Raw genomic sequence first — 16,579 nt, forward strand, 5'->3', positions numbered from 1 at the left:
AAGCAAAAGTTAAAAAGGATTAATTCATGTATAAACTGGATCCACATGAATCTATTTCACATTAGTTTCATTTTCATTTTGTACATGTAAATTCGGTTTAAGTGAATTTTTCCCAATAATATTAATGTATCCTAAAATTTTTCATTTGTTTATTGAGTCTAAGCTAGTGTTCAAATCCAGCAGCAGCCACAAATCACTGCAGCAAACCGAGAATCAATGCATCAATGAGCAAATATTGAGAGCAACCCACCATAACAATATTCTTCATTTCCAATATTAATACAATTTTGGATCCTTCCCTCTGCCCCAACAGAGATTCCTTCCCAACATCTTGGCCACATATGAAGCCATTTATCTTGTTTGCCAAATACACAAGAATTCCAGTATAAATAATTTCTCATTTCTGGGCGAATTCAAGTCTCTGCTCAGTGCATACACTTCCGGTTAGCTTGGTTCATAGAGAGCTGGCTGTCCAAATATGGCGGCATCATCAGCAACTTGTGCAGTTGGCTCTGCAACTACTCTTCTTCAGCCCCTTCTCAGGGAAAGAACCATCCCCCTCAATTCTCATCATCGGTGCTTGAACGGTACATTTTGGACTGGGAGGGAGAAGAAGAAGCAGCAGAAAGTTACTTTCACTTCTACTTCTCAATCATCCAAGGGTTGTTCTTGGCGTCCTATTTCTGCTTCACCTTTCGATCTCTCTCCTCCCCCTATCGATCTCGACCTCCTGGTAAGCCCCCCTTTCTCTTTGTATACAGAAGGGCCTGTCTCAAACCCGTGATCCTCAATTGGGATCATACCAGATATCCCAAATGAGCTGAGCTCAATTGATTCTTTATATCAATATAGAGTGACCAAAATCGTATCCTTAGACTTTTAATTTCGGATTGATGACTTCATTCCTTTTCAGGAAACCTTGACCGCAGATGGGGCAAAAGCTTCAGAAGATGGGATCATTGAGACATTTGATAATGATGATGAAGCATTAGATGCATTTGGTAATGGGGTTGTGGTGGGTAGTCCCCTATGACTTTATGTCCTTCTTATGCAGCCCATAATCATTTAGAATGGGAAAGAAATTTTGTGTTTTTGACTTCAAATCATACTCTTTTGATTTCATTCTTGCTTTTTGATTACGGTTAATTAAGTATGCGACTCTGACTTGAATCTCTGTATATCTTGGACTTACTCAATTTGAGAGGAATGAGTTGTGAAACCATGTTAGACTACACTAGTGCAGTTTGAATTATTAAAAATGTATTCTTTTTATTTGATCCGGGATAGCAATTTGATGCCTGGTTTTATTAATATATTTTCGTGGTTTCTGGTGGCTTAGGTTTTGGACCTTTCACATTTTGGACGGATAAGAGGTATTTTCTTTTGGCTCCTTAATCTTTCATAAAACCCTTTTCTTCCATTTAATGCTATCTTTTAAATTTTTCAAGTGGATAGTTTCTTCACCAACTTTTTTGAAGTTTTGATCCCTGATAAATAATTTAGCAACCTGATCAAAGAGGGTAACAGTATAAAGGGAATGTGGAATTACTACAATAGGTATCAGGTTAGACCTGCAAAAGATATGTTGGCATTATTTATGTTGCTATAATGTTCTTCTACTCGGTGAAAATAATGGCGTTTGTCTTTTGTGAAGTTAGTGGAGATGATCGCATTCAGTTTCTTCACAACCAAAGCACTGCAAATTTTGAATGTCTTCATGAAGGACAGGTATAATCTGGAGGGATATGTCACTGCTATATTCACCTCATGAAGTAAATGGAAATTTAGTTAATTTTACTCGCATGGGGTAGTTGATATGTTTTGTTTGATTGAAATCCTTAGGGATGCAATACTGTTTTTGTCACACCAACGGCTCGGACAATAGATATTGCTTATGCATGGATCATGGTAGTCTCTTTTACCTTGCTTAATTTTAGTTGATTTTTCAGCAGTTGTAATTATTATTTGATGACTTTTTTGGCTGGGTGCTGTGTGCAACCTGCAGAAAAATTCAATTATGTTGGTGGTCTCACCAGTGACCTGTGGCAGCATAATTCAAATGCTGAATAAGTATGTATTGCATGTTTTTCAGATTCATTTATCAATTTCCTTTGCATGAGTGTCGTCTAGGTTTTTCTAAAACGTAGATATGTAGTGTGGACATTAATATTTCCTTCATACTCTTATTTTTCCTTGCACTGCTGGTGTATATGCTGTTAACTTGCTTACTCATCATGCATGTTCCAGTCTTTGTTCTGCACACCGTAAAGTCCTTTTTGTTAATTGTTTACGCACACTGTGGTATTGATGTTTGTGCACCATCCTCGATTCGAGAAATGCCTTGAAATTTGATGCAGGCTTTTGCCATCCAATGGTTTTCACAGAACTAAAAGCAGTATAAACCTTAGATTTTTACCCTTTGATTGTATAATGCATACATAAAGGTCGTCTGGCTGTTCTAGAATTTTAGCTATCTTATGAAATATACTGTAGCATCTGTAAGAAGTTGGCAACCCATTGGGTACTTGAAAATCATGTACAGCTGAGAATAATGCGAGAGAGTTGGGTAGGGGTAGCTGGATAAGAAAGGAAATGAGAAACAGTAAAGAAATAGCGCGGATAGGATATTGTTAAATTTGGGCCAGGTCTAACTCATCCCTTGAGCTAGCTTAAGGGGGAGGAGTACCTATGGCCCATATAAGGGGCACATTACTCCTTTCCACAACCGATGTGAGATTTAACACACCCCTCACACTCAGAATTTTTACTGGTGCGTGGCACATTTATGGGGCACCCAACATCGGATGGGGAGGCTCTGATACCATATTAAATTTGGGCCAGGCCTAACTCACCCCAAAAGCTAGCTCAAGGGAGAGGAGTGCCTATAACCCATATAAGGGGCACATTACCCCTTTTCACAACCGATGTGGGATTCAACACACCCCTCACGCTCAGAATTTTTACTGGTGTGTGGCACATTTATGGGGTGCCCAACATCGGATGGGGAGGCTCCGATACCATGTTAAATTTGGGCCAGGCCTAACTCACCCCAAAAGCTAGCTCAAGGGGGAGGAGTGCCTATGGCCCATAGAAGGGGCACATTACCCCTTTCCACAACCGATGTGGGATTCAACAGATATAATTGGTGAGAATGGTTGTGATAATTGGCTATAACCAACCAATTGCAAATAGTATATGAGAAAGTAGGATAAGTTGACTTTTTAATATGTAGCAATCATTAATTATTACATCATAAAGGATGAATTTGGTCATGTTGAAATTGAAAATATCACAATTCACAAGAGGAGATCTAAAGAGAATAAAGATCAAGGTTGTGGGCAACTTAATGCCTTAGATAAATAGTAGGATGGTGGAGTTAGTTGACCCTTCCATTTAAGGTTTAGTTAAATGGAATTGCAAAAAAAGAGCTGACAAACTTGATTAAGCAATGCCAAATCACCAAACAAAAAATGAGTAACATTAATTAAAGAGAGGGCAGAAGAGATTATTGTCTTGCTAGTGTTTTTGACAAAAGATGATATATGTTTTTATCTTATATTGATTATTAATTTTGTAGGTATATTTTCTTTGCTGACAAAGTAGAAATTGAAGATATCAACAAGAAAACTTCCTTCTTTATTATAGCTGGACCAAAAAGCAACCAAGTAAGGAAGATTCTTGTAAATGTGAGACTTCTCTTCCTATATAGAAATTGAGCCTTTGCTTCTTCTGGATGCAAACAGTTGATGGTTGACTTGAATCTTGGTGATCTTGTTGGACAACCATATGGCACTCATCATCATTACAGTGTAAGACTAAGCAATTTTCTGACTCTTTTTTCGTGCTAGTTGCATGTTTTAGTTTTCTCACTTGTGGGAATTATTTTGCACTTTGCCTTGAGTCTATATAGTAAATTGGGTATCTGTACTGTTTTGCTTGCAAAATCTGTTAAACTTGCATGCTTGTCTCATACTGTATTTTTTTTTAAATACGGATGAGTATTTCATATCTGATCAATTTGGTTGTCCTAGTCTAAAGATAGTATCAATTATGATTGGAATGTAAATCATTACTTAAAATAATATGGTAGTTTTTACTTAAAATAATATGATAGTTCCGTGCCTTTTTCCCCAAAAATCAAGGATGTTTTAAATCTTCAGATATTTCTCTTAAATTAGTGTGTATACTTCAAGTTCAGCAAGTCTTATCAGTGAAGATTTAATGGAAAATAATGAAACTTAAATGGCACTTAGATCATCGTGTAAAGCTACAGTGTGGATGACTTTATGACTTGATGAAATGGGTAATGCATAGGTTGGTAGGCTACATATGATAAGCTTAAAAATGTCAGGTTTCCATCTAATAGTGATTAGGAAAGGCCGAATGTTTGTCATTGATTCTTTTTCTTCTTCTTGTCTTGTTTTCACTATTTATTCCTTTTCTTCTTTGTTTCCATTCCCCTATTTTTTGGCTTGTTATTTATTTTGTATTGTTAATATTTTCTTTGCAACATGATGGAGCATTTATTTATTTAATGTCAGGTAAACGGAATGCCTATAACTGTGGGAGTGGGAAATGCCATCTCTGAAGAAGGTTATTCCTTCTTGATGTCACCGGCTGCTGCTGGATCTGTTTGGAGAACTCTTCTATCCCAGGGTGCTGCTCCAATGGGTTCTAATGCTTGGGAAAAACTAAGGATTATTCAGGGTGAGTTATTAATTTGGCTTGAATATCCCAATTAATTATTGTGTTTCACATTTACTTGGTAGTACTAACCAAACATTTCAAAATACAAATAATTCCTAATTTGTAATACAATTATACATTGATAGTGTCAGGGTGTGAACATAATCTGTACATAATTAGAAGAAGATTACATAATTATAGACTAATTAATTGATAAAGGATTTTTAGGAGTTGTCTTAATAAAGTCTGTAATCTGTATATAAATACACTTACTTCAATAGGGAATACACACAAAAGTTGTCCAATTGTTCCTTGTCTTGTTACATGATATCATAACCTTTGAGCTAATTTTGGGTGTCTGTTTTTGTTACGATCCCGAGTTATGGATCGCATCATAGGTCTATTTACAGTATCCAAAACCGAAGCCGTTGGTTTTCCTTGATTCTTTCGTCGCCCAATTGTTGTTGTTGTGAGCTCAATAAATGGAGCTTTGACCTTTTATTTCTGATTTTCCAGCAATATATATAGGGAATAGTGTCACTGTTTAACACAATTCTATTAAGAATCCCTAAGAAATAAGAAAACTAAGAGATAAGATAAAACAATCTAATCCTAAAATAAAGAATAAATCAATCTAATTCTAAAATAAATCAAATACTTAGCAATTTAATTCTAAAATAAATCAAATACTAGAAAAGAGTCTATAACAGTTTTCTTTGGGATTCTCGGGTTGAGAAACTGGTTGTTGGGTCACCAAGTTTGGATGACCGTTTGGTCTCACCGCCAGCACAGGGAGAGGCGCAACATCGTTTCTGGCCTTTTCTCAGAAAATGGTGGCTAGAGCTTATGCGAGTGGTGCTTACGCGCCGATCCAACTTTCGGCCGCAGTTTCATGCGATGGCATGTGGGAGCACGTGTGGCATCCGTTTGTCCTCTGATTTCTTCCCCGACGATTGCCTGGTCATTTTCGGCACATCTTCAGTAGAACTCCAGCCATCTGACGTTGACTAGGAAGTGTTCTTCAGTGGCAGTCTACTGTTCACTGGGTTAGGTTCTGTTGTCTTCCTTTAATTAGTGTGAAGGTATAGGAGTATAAGGTTTTGGTTAAAATAGTTTCTGATAGTAAAAATCCATATTATTAAAATCATCCCAACGTCTTCAGTAGCGACTAAGACAGGTAAAATTTGTCTTATTTTCTCTTCATATAAATGGGTCATTGATTCTGATTCCATGTATCACATGACAGGTAATTTTCATATTTTTACCAGCTTTCGATTTTATAAAATACCTTCTCCTGTTACTATAGCTGATGAGTCAATCTATAATGTTGAGAGTTGTGGGACGTTAAACCTACTCCTTCTATTACCTTATCATCTGTGCTAAGTTTATCTAATCTTGCCTTTAATTTAATCTCTGTAAATTTACCAAAAACCTAAATTGTTGTGTTTCTTTTTTTTTTTCCTGATCCTTATCTCATCGGGGATCTTGTGACGAAGCAGATTATTGGTAAATAACATGTATTTGGGGGTCTCTACATTTTGGATGCATTGGTGCCTTGGTCTGTTGCCTGCTCCAGTGTCGTGTCTCTGTTCGAAGCACATTGTCGGTTGGGACATCCTTCTTTACCGGTTTTGAAGAAGCTATGTCCTCAATTTCATGAGATATCTTCACTAAAATATGAGTCATATCATTTTGTAAAACATCATTAAAGCTCTTTAAGTCTTAGAGTTAATAAACGAGCCGAGTCTGCTTTTGAATTAATTCATTCAGACTTTTGGGGCCCATGTCCGATTGGATTTAAGACTGAATTTAGATATTTTATCACTTTTGTGGATAATTACTCTAAAACAACTTGGATTTATTTTATGAAGCATCGTTTGAAAGTGTTTTCTCATTTTTCTGCCTTTTATGCTGAAATCAAGACTCAATTTAATATTTTTGTGCAAATTTTGCGAAGCGACAATGCTAAAGAATATTTATCTAAATCATTCCAGGCTTATATGACTCAACATGTTATTTTCACTAATCGTCATGTGTTGATACACCCGCTCAAAATGGGATAGCTGAAAGGAAGAATCAACATCTTCTTAAGACTGCTCGAGCTCTGTTGTTTCAAATTCAAGTTTCTAAGCAATTGTGGACTGATTTTGTCTCTACTGCATGCTTCCTCATTAATTGCATGCCCTTCATAGTACTAAATGGTAATACTCCTTATAATGTCTTTTTTCTTAAGAAGCTATTAAGTCCTCTGAAAACACGACCTTTTGACAGCATTTGCTATGTTCGGAATGTCAGACCTCATGTAACTAAACTTGATTTTAAAGCTTTGAACTGTGTTTTCTTGAGATATTCTTGCCTTCAGAAGAGGTATTGGTGTTATTCTCCAGACCTTAATAAATATTTAGTCTCAACAGATATAGTATTTTCCGAGCAAATTCCTTTTATCCTGTTGCACAAACCTCTACTAGTCAAGAGGAGGATGATGAGTGGTTCATCAATAGAATCATATCTAATGGTGGGAACTCTTCAAATGTGCATTCTGCTGCACAATTTGATAGTAACATTCCTCTAGTACTCAACCTCCTGTTAAAACGTCAGTTGTTCATGTTTACTCTCGGAGACCAGTAGTTAACCATACATGTCTTGCACCAGAATCTTCTTTGCTATCGGATCCACCATCGAGTGACTTTGACCTCCCCGTTAGCCTTCGTAAAGGTAAATGACAAGGTAAATGACATGTCTCCTTCTACCTTCTTAATTGTCTTTCTAGATTCCATTTCTTTGTCTAAGATAGTTAAAGAGGCTCTAGCCCATTTTGGATGACGTGATGCAATGCTTGAGGAGATCAAGACTCTAGATGAAAATCATACTTAGGAACTAGTTGATTTACTTTTGAGCAAGAAGGCTGTGAGCTATAAATGAGTTTTTGCTATCAAAGTCAATCCAGATGGTTCCGTAGGGAGGTTTAATGCCCGTTTTGTCGCTAAAGGTTATGCACAAACCTATGCGTTGACTATTTTGACTCTTTTTCTCCTCTGGCAAAAATAATCTCGGTTCGCTTATCTATCTCCCTAGCCGCTCCTCAGCATTGGCCTTTACACCAGTTAGATATCAAGAATGCATTTTTACATGGTGATCTACAAGAGGAGGTATATATGGAGCAACCATCAGGGTTTGTTGCTTAGGGGGAATATGGGAAAGCCTACCGTTTGAAGAAATCTTTGTATGGTTTAAAGCTGAGTTTCCATGTATGGTTTGGCAAGTTCAATGAAGTTGTTCAAGAATTTGAGTTAGGAAAATGTAAGTGTGACCATTCAGTCTTCTATAAAAATTTAGATACTGATATTATTCTCTTTGTTGTGTATCATTGACATTACAGAAAATGATAGTATATGGATCTCTTCTCTCAAAAACTACTTGCATGTAAAGTTTCATACCAAAGACTTGGGTTAACTTAATTATTTATTGGGAGTCGAAGTCTTAAGGAGTAAAAAGGGAATTTTTCTGTCTCAAAGGAAGTATATCCTTGGCTTACTTGCAGAAACTTAGAAGGTGGGAGCTAAACCCTGCAACACACTAATAATTTCTAATATATGTCTCACAAAGGATGATGGAAACCTTATGATGATCTAGAGAGGTACAAGTGGTTGATTAGAATGTTGAACTACCTTATAGTGATAACTCGGCTAGATATTGCTTTTGCAGTAAGTGTTGTAAGTTAGTTCATGTCTGTACCTACGGTGAAATATGAGGCCGCTCTAGAACAAATTCTATGTTATCTAAAAGAGACCCTTGGATTCAGTATACTCTACAGTGATTATAGACATACTGCACTCGAGTATTTTTCTGATACTGATTGGACGAGATTCAAAAGTGATAGAAGGTCAACTACAAGCTACTGTGTATTTGTTGAAGAAAATCTAGTGTCTTGGAAAAGTAAGAAGTAAAATGTAGTATCCAGATCTAGTGCTGAGTCAAAATACAGGACCATGGCTCAGTCCACTTGTGAAATTCTCTGGATCAATCATCTGCTGCCATAGCTCAATCCACTTGGAAGATTTTCTAGATAAATCATTTGCTAAGATTGAAAGAAGTTGGTATGAATGTTGTATCACCAGTGAAATTTTAGTGTGATAATTAGGATGCTCTTCACATTGCTTTCAATTCAGTATACTATGAACGGACTAAATATATTAAAGTTGATTGTTATTTTATCCGTGAGAAGATTCAAGGAAATTTAATTTTCATCAATTAGGTGAAAACATGAGAGAGCAACTGGATGATCTACTTACCAAAACTTTAAATGAGCCTCAAATAGAATATTTTTCTAACAAATTGGGCATGATAAACATCCATACTCCAATTTGAGAGGGAGTGTTAAAGTGTGAACATAATCTGTACATAATAAAAAAAATTATATAATCATAGGCTAATTGATTGAGAGAGGATTTTTAAGAGTTACCTTAACAAGTCCTTATAATCTGTATATAAACACACTTACTCCAATAGAGAATTTACACAAAAATTTTCCAATTGTTTCTTGTCTTGTTACAGATAGGATTATAACTATGATAGTTGTAGATTAGTTGCATAACTTATTCTCCAATTTTTTTTTCATTTTCTTTTGCTTTTCTTTATTGCACAAGATAATGATTAAAATGGTCGAAGTCAGTTGTACAACAACTAAGTTTTAATTCCAAACTAGCAAGAGTCAGCTATATGGATAATTTTTTTGCCATTTTAACTCCATTTAAGACTATTTTTTTATTAAATATTGAAAAAAAATCTTTTAATACTGTTTTGTTCTTATCCTTGTTTGGAATTAAGAATTTTGCAATCATTCAATTCAATTTCCTTTTCTATCAATTCCCTTGTTTAAAACAAAAGAATTCAAGTTTTTTAATTTAAAAAAATTACTTATATCGAAATCATGCATAATTATTTAAAAATTCGTTTGAATTCTTTCTTGTAAAATTAATCGTTCCAAATGGAGGGTTAAGTCTTTCTAGAGTTAGATTAAGGTCTGGGATAGGTAGCACTCCAAGCATAAAAATTTCAGGATTTTACAAGAGATGCGAAACCAGCAATTGAGACGGAGGAAATGGAAGACCAAAGGTTCCTTTTTACCATGTTTTGAAGAGTGATGAAAGTAGGAATTGAGGGAAAATGGGGAAGGAAAATATTTTACATGAGATATTGCTTCATTTTCGGCCCTCTTTCAGTTTATCACACCCAAACAAGAAGATTAAAAATAATTTTCACTTTAGCTCTCATTCCTCCCATTTTTTTCCCATAAGCAAGAATAATGTCTAGAGAGAACTTGCCAAGATCCGTAGCCCATCCTTGTGAACCATATAATCCAGAATATGTGATTTTTTTTTTTATTTATTTTTTTACTGCCTTGTATAAACCTGCGATTTAATTTTCCCAGGAATACCTGTTCCTGGGAAGGAGCTCACTGATGAATTCAATGTTCTGGAGGCTGGACTTTGGAACTCTATTTCTCTAAACAAGGGTACCTAAATTCTTCATTGAATGTCATCTGTGAGCTATATTGAAAATGAAAACTTTCTGAATCAACTATACATTCTCAGGATGTTACAAGGGACAAGAAACTATTTCTAGACTCATAACCTATGATGGAGTGAAGCAGAGATTATGGGCTATTCATCTGTCAGCACCAGCAGAACCTGGCAGTCTGATTACAGTCGATGGCAGAAGAGTACGTGTCATTTCCCCGCTTTTAAAATTATATATATATCAACTACAATTTGTTTATCATTTTGGATGATCTGGATATTTTTTAAAATTTGAATACTTGTGAAGGTGGGAAGAGTGACAAGCTATACATCCTGGATAAAAGGATCAGGACACTGTGGCTTGGGCTACATTAAGAGGAACACTGTTTCAGAAGGTAGCACTGTAATTATTGAAGATAGCATCGTCGGAACGGTGGTGGATCCTCCTTTTCTTGCTCGGCAACATCCACCATCAAAAAGCCCCAGCTCTTGATCTCCTGTAACCATTAAGTACAGGTAAACAAATTTTTCGAAGCTCTGGATGATGTGTAATTTTTCATCACTTGTACAAAATATAGATATGCTTGTTCTTGAGCCAGTTTTTGTTGGAAACTACCTGTAAATTAGATGCTTATGGAATACAAAATGCATACTTGTGGAGCTTGGACTATCTTTTCGTGAAACTGGTCTCTTGCTCTCACCTGATGTGCTACAATGGCTTTCTTGCACTGCAGAAATGGATTTTTATGTCTTGAAATTAATATTTACACATTTTTATTATGCTCTCTTGATCCCCCTCTCCCTTGTTCATTAATAAATATTTGATTTCTTTTTATTAAATAAGTTAGAATCATTATCAATATTATCAAGTGAGAATAAAATCGATAATATCAAAGGAATAGGATAAAATTGGAAAAAAAAAAATACATCTCTCTTTCTCTCCTCTTTTACATGGCAGCCAAGAAAATACATAGTCATTGTGGATCATTAGTCTCAGATCTTGCACAGTAATCTTTAAACAACTACAAAAGGCCTTAAACAGGGGATAACCAAAAAAATAACAAAGATCTGGTCTTATTGCCTAGCAGAAGCCTGTTGCGCATGATTCTTTCTTTCTCTGTTCAATCATTCTCTGCAAACGTCGATGAATACGGCTGCCATGTATCTTGATGGTTCAGCCAAGTTCTGAGTGGCGGACCAAAAGACGTAAAGAAGGCGGAGTTTGAAGACATCGGTGTAAATGATTGAGTTGGATCTATGAGCTTATTTATACTAAGAAATGGAAACTTTCCCTACGAGGATGGATTAGATTTTAGAAGTCTCCCTTCTTAATATCGTAAGAGAAGAAAAAGAATATCCTCCCAAAGACTCCCATGCCTTTCTTGGTTGGATCAAGCCAACCGGCAATTTCCAACAAGTGGTTCCAGAACCTGGAATTATGTCGTCTGAAAATTGTTCTAGCTTCAATGACTCATTGAGGGGTGCATACATAGACCAAAAATCCTATTCTTTAGCCTCCTGATCTCCTTTCCAAATTGCTGATAGTATCTTTGCTTCTCAGATTTGTATTACTCATATCAGAATCATTATCCATATGTTTAGAATACAAAATTCCGTACAGATTCAATTCAATTGATTTTTTTTTCTAACTATTTTCTTATTTCAAATAAAAGAATTCAATTTTTTTTTAACTTAAAAAATTTTTATTTTAAAAAAATTTAAAATTTTGTATTTAAATTTTTTTCTTACAAAATAAATAATGCCAAACAAGGGATATATATCTTCTCCTTCTGTTCTCTGCTAACTGTGTTTTAGGCTCCCTTATTCCATCTTCTTATTTTTCTTTTTCTTCCTCCCCAACATCCATTAATTTAGAGTCCTCTTCCTCCACAAGGCTATCGTCTTCTTCTTCTTCTCCTTTTTCTTGAGCTTCATTCATAGGCTGAATTTTCTTCTTCTCCACAAGGCTATCTTCTTCTTCTTCTTTCTTCTTTCTTTAAGAAAGAAACACCACCATTCTTCTCATGTGCAATATAATTAATCAAAGCAATCATATTAATCACTTTCTAACAAACTATTATCAAGATTAAATATAAATAGCTATTATTATTGAAAGAAATTATTTATTTACATATTATCCAAAATATTTTGTACGAAGTGTAAAAAATAATTTATTATATATATAATGATTGTATTATAAAAATTTCTTCATCAGAGGCTACTAGTTTCCTATTTGACTAGGAAAAGATTGAGTAATGCAACATTCCATCACTCCAATAAATTCCTATTTGTTGGCCTTCTTTGATTTTCCTCTCTACATAAGGAAGATCAAAAAGTCTATATTGACTCTTTTTATTTTGAATAAACATATCATGAGTTTTCTTGGTATCAATATCATATGCTTTGATTTTAATCCATCCATGATTTTTGAGCAACTCTGTTTGCTGCTCAGAACTCATGGCTTCCATTATCTTATCCATACCATTCATAGGCAACCAAATCCTGTTGTAGAAAGGATCTGCTTCTTCTCTGCTCAGCCTTTTCTTGATTTGCCAATCATGTGATTGGCTTAGATTCAAGGAATCAGGATGTGTTGATGGGTTATTCATGGTTCAATTCACAGCAGAAAATGGACATATAGATTTCATTTTGATTCTGATTTTGAGAGATTTATATAGAAAATTTTAGACCTTTTTTCCATTAATTAGTAAGATATCTCAATAGGCATGCTTATATCATTATATCTAATTATCATGCATGCATGCCTTTGATTTTTTTTTTTTAATAAAACGTAATACAGGGATTCTTCAGGGTATTGAAATAAGAAATGAGGGTTCACTGTTTGAGATCAACAATACACTACAATACAGACAATTATTATCTATCCTCGATTTACAATCTGAAGAATATTGCTTTGCTTCTAGTCAATTTCTGAAAAAATTATATAGTAAAACGTTTTTATCATGTAGAATTGTCTGTCTGGTATAACCAGCCAATAGGAGTTAGACAATTATATAAAAATAGTACACTAGATTGACTGCAATTGCAAATCAGCTGTAGAGATTGACTGCAATTGCAAATCAGCTGTAGTCATGGGCCAGTGCTATGAATTTGTTGGATAGAAGAGGGAGAGAGTTTACCAAGCAAAATCTCGAGGCCAAGTACAGAAATGGGTAAACTTGATTTCCTTCTTCTCTTGTTTCTCTCTATTTTTGCTATTTTCTCCCTTACCCATGAAGCAGCAATCACTTCTCTTCCTCTTGCCCAAAATAATTTGTCATCTCAATGCCCTATGGACCTTAACTATGTCTTTAAAATCCCATGGAACAAAACTTACTGCCAAAATTACCAGCCATCCAAAAATAACACAGCCAGTCTCCAAAATGATGTGACCAATGAGGATCCATGTTGCAGAAACCTTCTTCATCTCTTTGGTATAGGCCTTGCTCAGCATCTTAAAGAAACCTCTCTCTTTGAGCTCCCTAGCTTACCCACCTCTGTTTCTTGCCTTCAAGATTATCAAACAAAGCTCAGCTCTCTTTCTTTACCTGATGATATTGTGTCTCACTGTTTTGATCCTATGGAGTTTGTTATAACTCCTAATTTATGTGCCCATGTGCAGACTACTCAGGATTGGGTTGCGAAATTGGGCAAATCAACTGTACTTGACTCAGCTTGTAGGCCTAATCTTGAAGACCTTTCATCTTGTAGTGCATGTGTAGATGCTGGGCTTAAAATTCAATCTGATTTGATATCAATTGATGGTAACTCAACTCATGGTACAGATTGTTTATACTTCACAATTCTGTATGCTGCTGGGATTGTTAATGAATTTGGTCCTGAAAGTGAGGGTGCTATAACATGTATATTTGTTATAGACTTGGAATCTGATGTGGGTTCATCTAATAAAGGTCATCTTGCTCTTGTTTTTGGCTTGATAGGTGCAAGTGTTGCTATTTTGCTCATATCTAGTTTGTTAGGATTGTATTTTTGTTGTCATAAGAAATGGAGAAAGAAAAGAAATTCTAGTTTCCCCTTTAATTTGGATGAACAAGTGTCTAGGCCAAGACTGAAGCCGAATACAGGGTCAATTTGGTTCAAGCTTCCTGATCTTGAGAAAGCAACAGAAAATTTTTCACAGAAAAATTTTATTGGTAGAGGAGGGTTTGGTTTGGTTTACAAGGGAATTTTGTCTGATGGGACAATGATAGCTGTTAAGAAGATCATAGAATCTGATATTCTAGGTGATGCAGAATTTTGCAATGAAGTTGAGATCCATAGCAATTTGAAGCACCGGAATCTGGTGCCTCTTAGAGGGTGTTGTGTAGTTAATGAAGATGAAAATTATCCTGAGGAAGGGAGTCAAAGGTATCTTGTTTATGATTACATGCCTAATGGGAACCTTGATGATCATTTGTTTCCATCATTTGATGATCAAGAAGTGAAGAAACCATTGACATGGCCCCAAAGGAAGAGCATAATTTTGGATGTCGCCAAGGGATTAGCATATTTGCACTGTGGAGTAAAGCCTGCAATATATCACAGAGATATTAAGGCAACAAATATATTGTTAGATGCTGATATGAGAGCAAGAGTGGCTGATTTTGGGTTGGCAAAGCAGAGTAGGGAAAGTCAGTCTCATCTCTCTACAAGAGTGGCCGGAACTCGTGGATACTTGGCTCCTGAATACGCCCTTTACGGGCAAGTGACCGAGAAGAGTGATGTTTATAGCTTTGGAATAGTTGTTTTGGAGATAATGTGTGGGAGAAAAGCTATTGATTTATCTTCCTCGGAGTCGCCACAAGCTTTTTTGATCAGTGACTGGGTTTGGTCACTGGTGAAAGCTGGAAAAATAGAAGATGCATTAGATGTTTGTTTGGTGAGAGATGGGGAATCATCAAATACTTCAAATGGCAAGGCCATAATGGAGAGTTTTCTGCTTGTTGGTGTTTTGTGTGCTCATGTGATTTTGGCCTCAAGGCCTACTATACTGGATGCTCTGAAAATGTTAGAAGGGGATATTGAAGTTCCAACCATTCCCAATCGACCTATGCCTCTTAGCCATCCTTCAACTTTTGTTGATTTCACCATCTCATCAGCTCCCAGTTTTCCACAAGTGGAGACATGCTCATGTAAGCCATGAAGGTATGCAATTTCATATCTTGCATTGCCTAAATGGATGAGAAGTGGCAATGTTGCTTCCCAAATGTTTCCTTCGGATGATTCTTGGGAAATTCTTGGGTGGATCCAGTTCATATTGAAGCGGGTCTTATCTGTTTTTTTACAAAGAGATCCCCTTATTTATATCTTGATCTATGAGTCCATGTAAATATTTTCTATTGATTCTACAAGATTGAATTTTAGTTAATATTAGGACTGTGCATGCTTTTGAGACTACTGTTAGATTTTTTTTTATTTTTTTTTATGAAGAATCAAATTACTGGAATAATATCGGAACCTTTCTACTAAGTGAATAAAAAAAAAATTAAAGATTAAGAATTTCTTTTAGAGAGAAAATGAAATCTCATTGATTAAGATAACTAACGAAATAAGCTTATACATGCGATAATTTTGTGTTTATTATTGTTAACATAACTGATATTTAAAAAAAAAATTCAAATGAATTTTTAAAATACCATTTATGATTTTTTTTTCTAAATAAAAGTTTTTAAATTAAAAGAAATTTTGATTCTTTTGATAAAAGAATTATTTAAAATGAATTTTTATGAGGAAACAAATTTCCGTTATTATTCTCCATAATGGTAAAGATTAAATTATATTTTATCTGTAGTTTTCTATTATTATTCATTTTTTTGAATTTTCTAGGATACATGAATTTCCCCCACTGCCAATGAATTTGCTAGAAGTATCAAGTTCCAACAGATACAAGGATATCTGATTATTATTTGAAAAATTACGGTCTATCATCTCCCAATCCTGGTTTTGAGATCCAGGAGAAGTAGGATTAAGGCGTATTTTCGGTAAGTTTGGTTGGGTTGGTTTATATTTTTTTTTTATATTTTTTTTCTTTTATTTTAGTGATGTGTAACCGCCGTCCTGTGTTTGTATATGTTGTTATTGTTACGCTGGCCGTATATACGGATGTACAGTATCTTTTCTCATCGTCAAGCGATCATTTAATTTCTTTCGGCGCTATGTGGATACGATTCCGAATGTTCAGAGGTTTGTTGCCCCGTGATCTATCAAGTTGATGGGCTGGATCTCCTATATATGGGTCTGAGTCTTGTCTTGTCCGGCCCGTCCAAGCGAGTCTTGGACTGCATATTGAGGGACAAGCCTGCGTATTGGACTTTGATAGTGTTATGGCCTGACCTTTCCAATATAGGCTCAGTCATAACCTGGGTATCCAAGCT

At 35.4% G+C, this 16,579-nt stretch overlaps 2 protein-coding genes across 6 annotated transcripts; both read left to right on the plus strand.

Moving 5' to 3' along the window:
- Positions 1-88: 88 nt before the first annotated feature.
- LOC110619832 (putative transferase At1g60990, chloroplastic) lies at positions 89-13,945 on the plus strand. 5 transcript variants are annotated; one of them, XM_021763398.2, is made up of 13 exons: positions 97-733; positions 914-1,015; positions 1,340-1,373; positions 1,655-1,728; positions 1,843-1,908; positions 2,006-2,070; positions 3,578-3,665; positions 3,744-3,809; positions 4,542-4,707; positions 10,118-10,201; positions 10,281-10,408; positions 10,513-10,721; positions 13,828-13,945. In XM_021763398.2, the coding sequence occupies exons 1-12, from the start codon at positions 479-481 to the stop codon at positions 10,696-10,698; spliced, it is 1,314 nt and encodes a 437-aa protein (XP_021619090.1). In that variant the 5' UTR covers positions 97-478; the 3' UTR covers positions 10,699-10,721; positions 13,828-13,945. The 5 variants fall into 5 exon arrangements, with proteins under 5 accessions (XP_021619092.1, XP_021619091.1, XP_021619090.1 ...); XM_021763397.2 differs by lacking the exon at positions 13,828-13,945 and adding an exon at positions 13,260-13,378; XM_021763400.2 differs by lacking the exon at positions 13,828-13,945 and having other exon boundaries at positions 89-733; positions 10,500-10,632.
- On the plus strand, positions 13,372-15,608 carry LOC110619568 (probable receptor-like protein kinase At1g11050). Its single transcript, XM_021763079.2, has one exon. The coding sequence runs from the start codon at positions 13,375-13,377 to the stop codon at positions 15,346-15,348; it is 1,974 nt and encodes a 657-aa protein (XP_021618771.1). The 5' UTR covers positions 13,372-13,374; the 3' UTR covers positions 15,349-15,608.
- The last annotated feature ends 971 nt before the right edge of the window (positions 15,609-16,579 follow it).

This window comes from Manihot esculenta, chromosome 7, assembly GCF_001659605.2.
Source record: "Manihot esculenta cultivar AM560-2 chromosome 7, M.esculenta_v8, whole genome shotgun sequence".
NCBI classification, from domain to species: domain Eukaryota; kingdom Viridiplantae; phylum Streptophyta; class Magnoliopsida; order Malpighiales; family Euphorbiaceae; genus Manihot; species Manihot esculenta.

Excerpts from the sequence above, each read along its gene's own strand:
- LOC110619832 (XM_021763398.2), top strand. The coding sequence starts at position 479 with ATGGCGGCATCATCAGCAACTTGTGCAGTTGGCTCTGCAACTACTCTT. Across the intron at positions 1,016-1,339 it reads CATTTGGTAATGGGGTTGTG|GTTTTGGACCTTTCACATTT; the intron begins GTGGGTAGTCCC and ends CTGGTGGCTTAG. Across the intron at positions 1,374-1,654 it reads ACATTTTGGACGGATAAGAG|TTAGTGGAGATGATCGCATT; the intron begins GTATTTTCTTTT and ends TCTTTTGTGAAG.
- LOC110619568 (XM_021763079.2), top strand. The coding sequence starts at position 13,375 with ATGGGTAAACTTGATTTCCTTCTTCTCTTGTTTCTCTCTATTTTTGCT.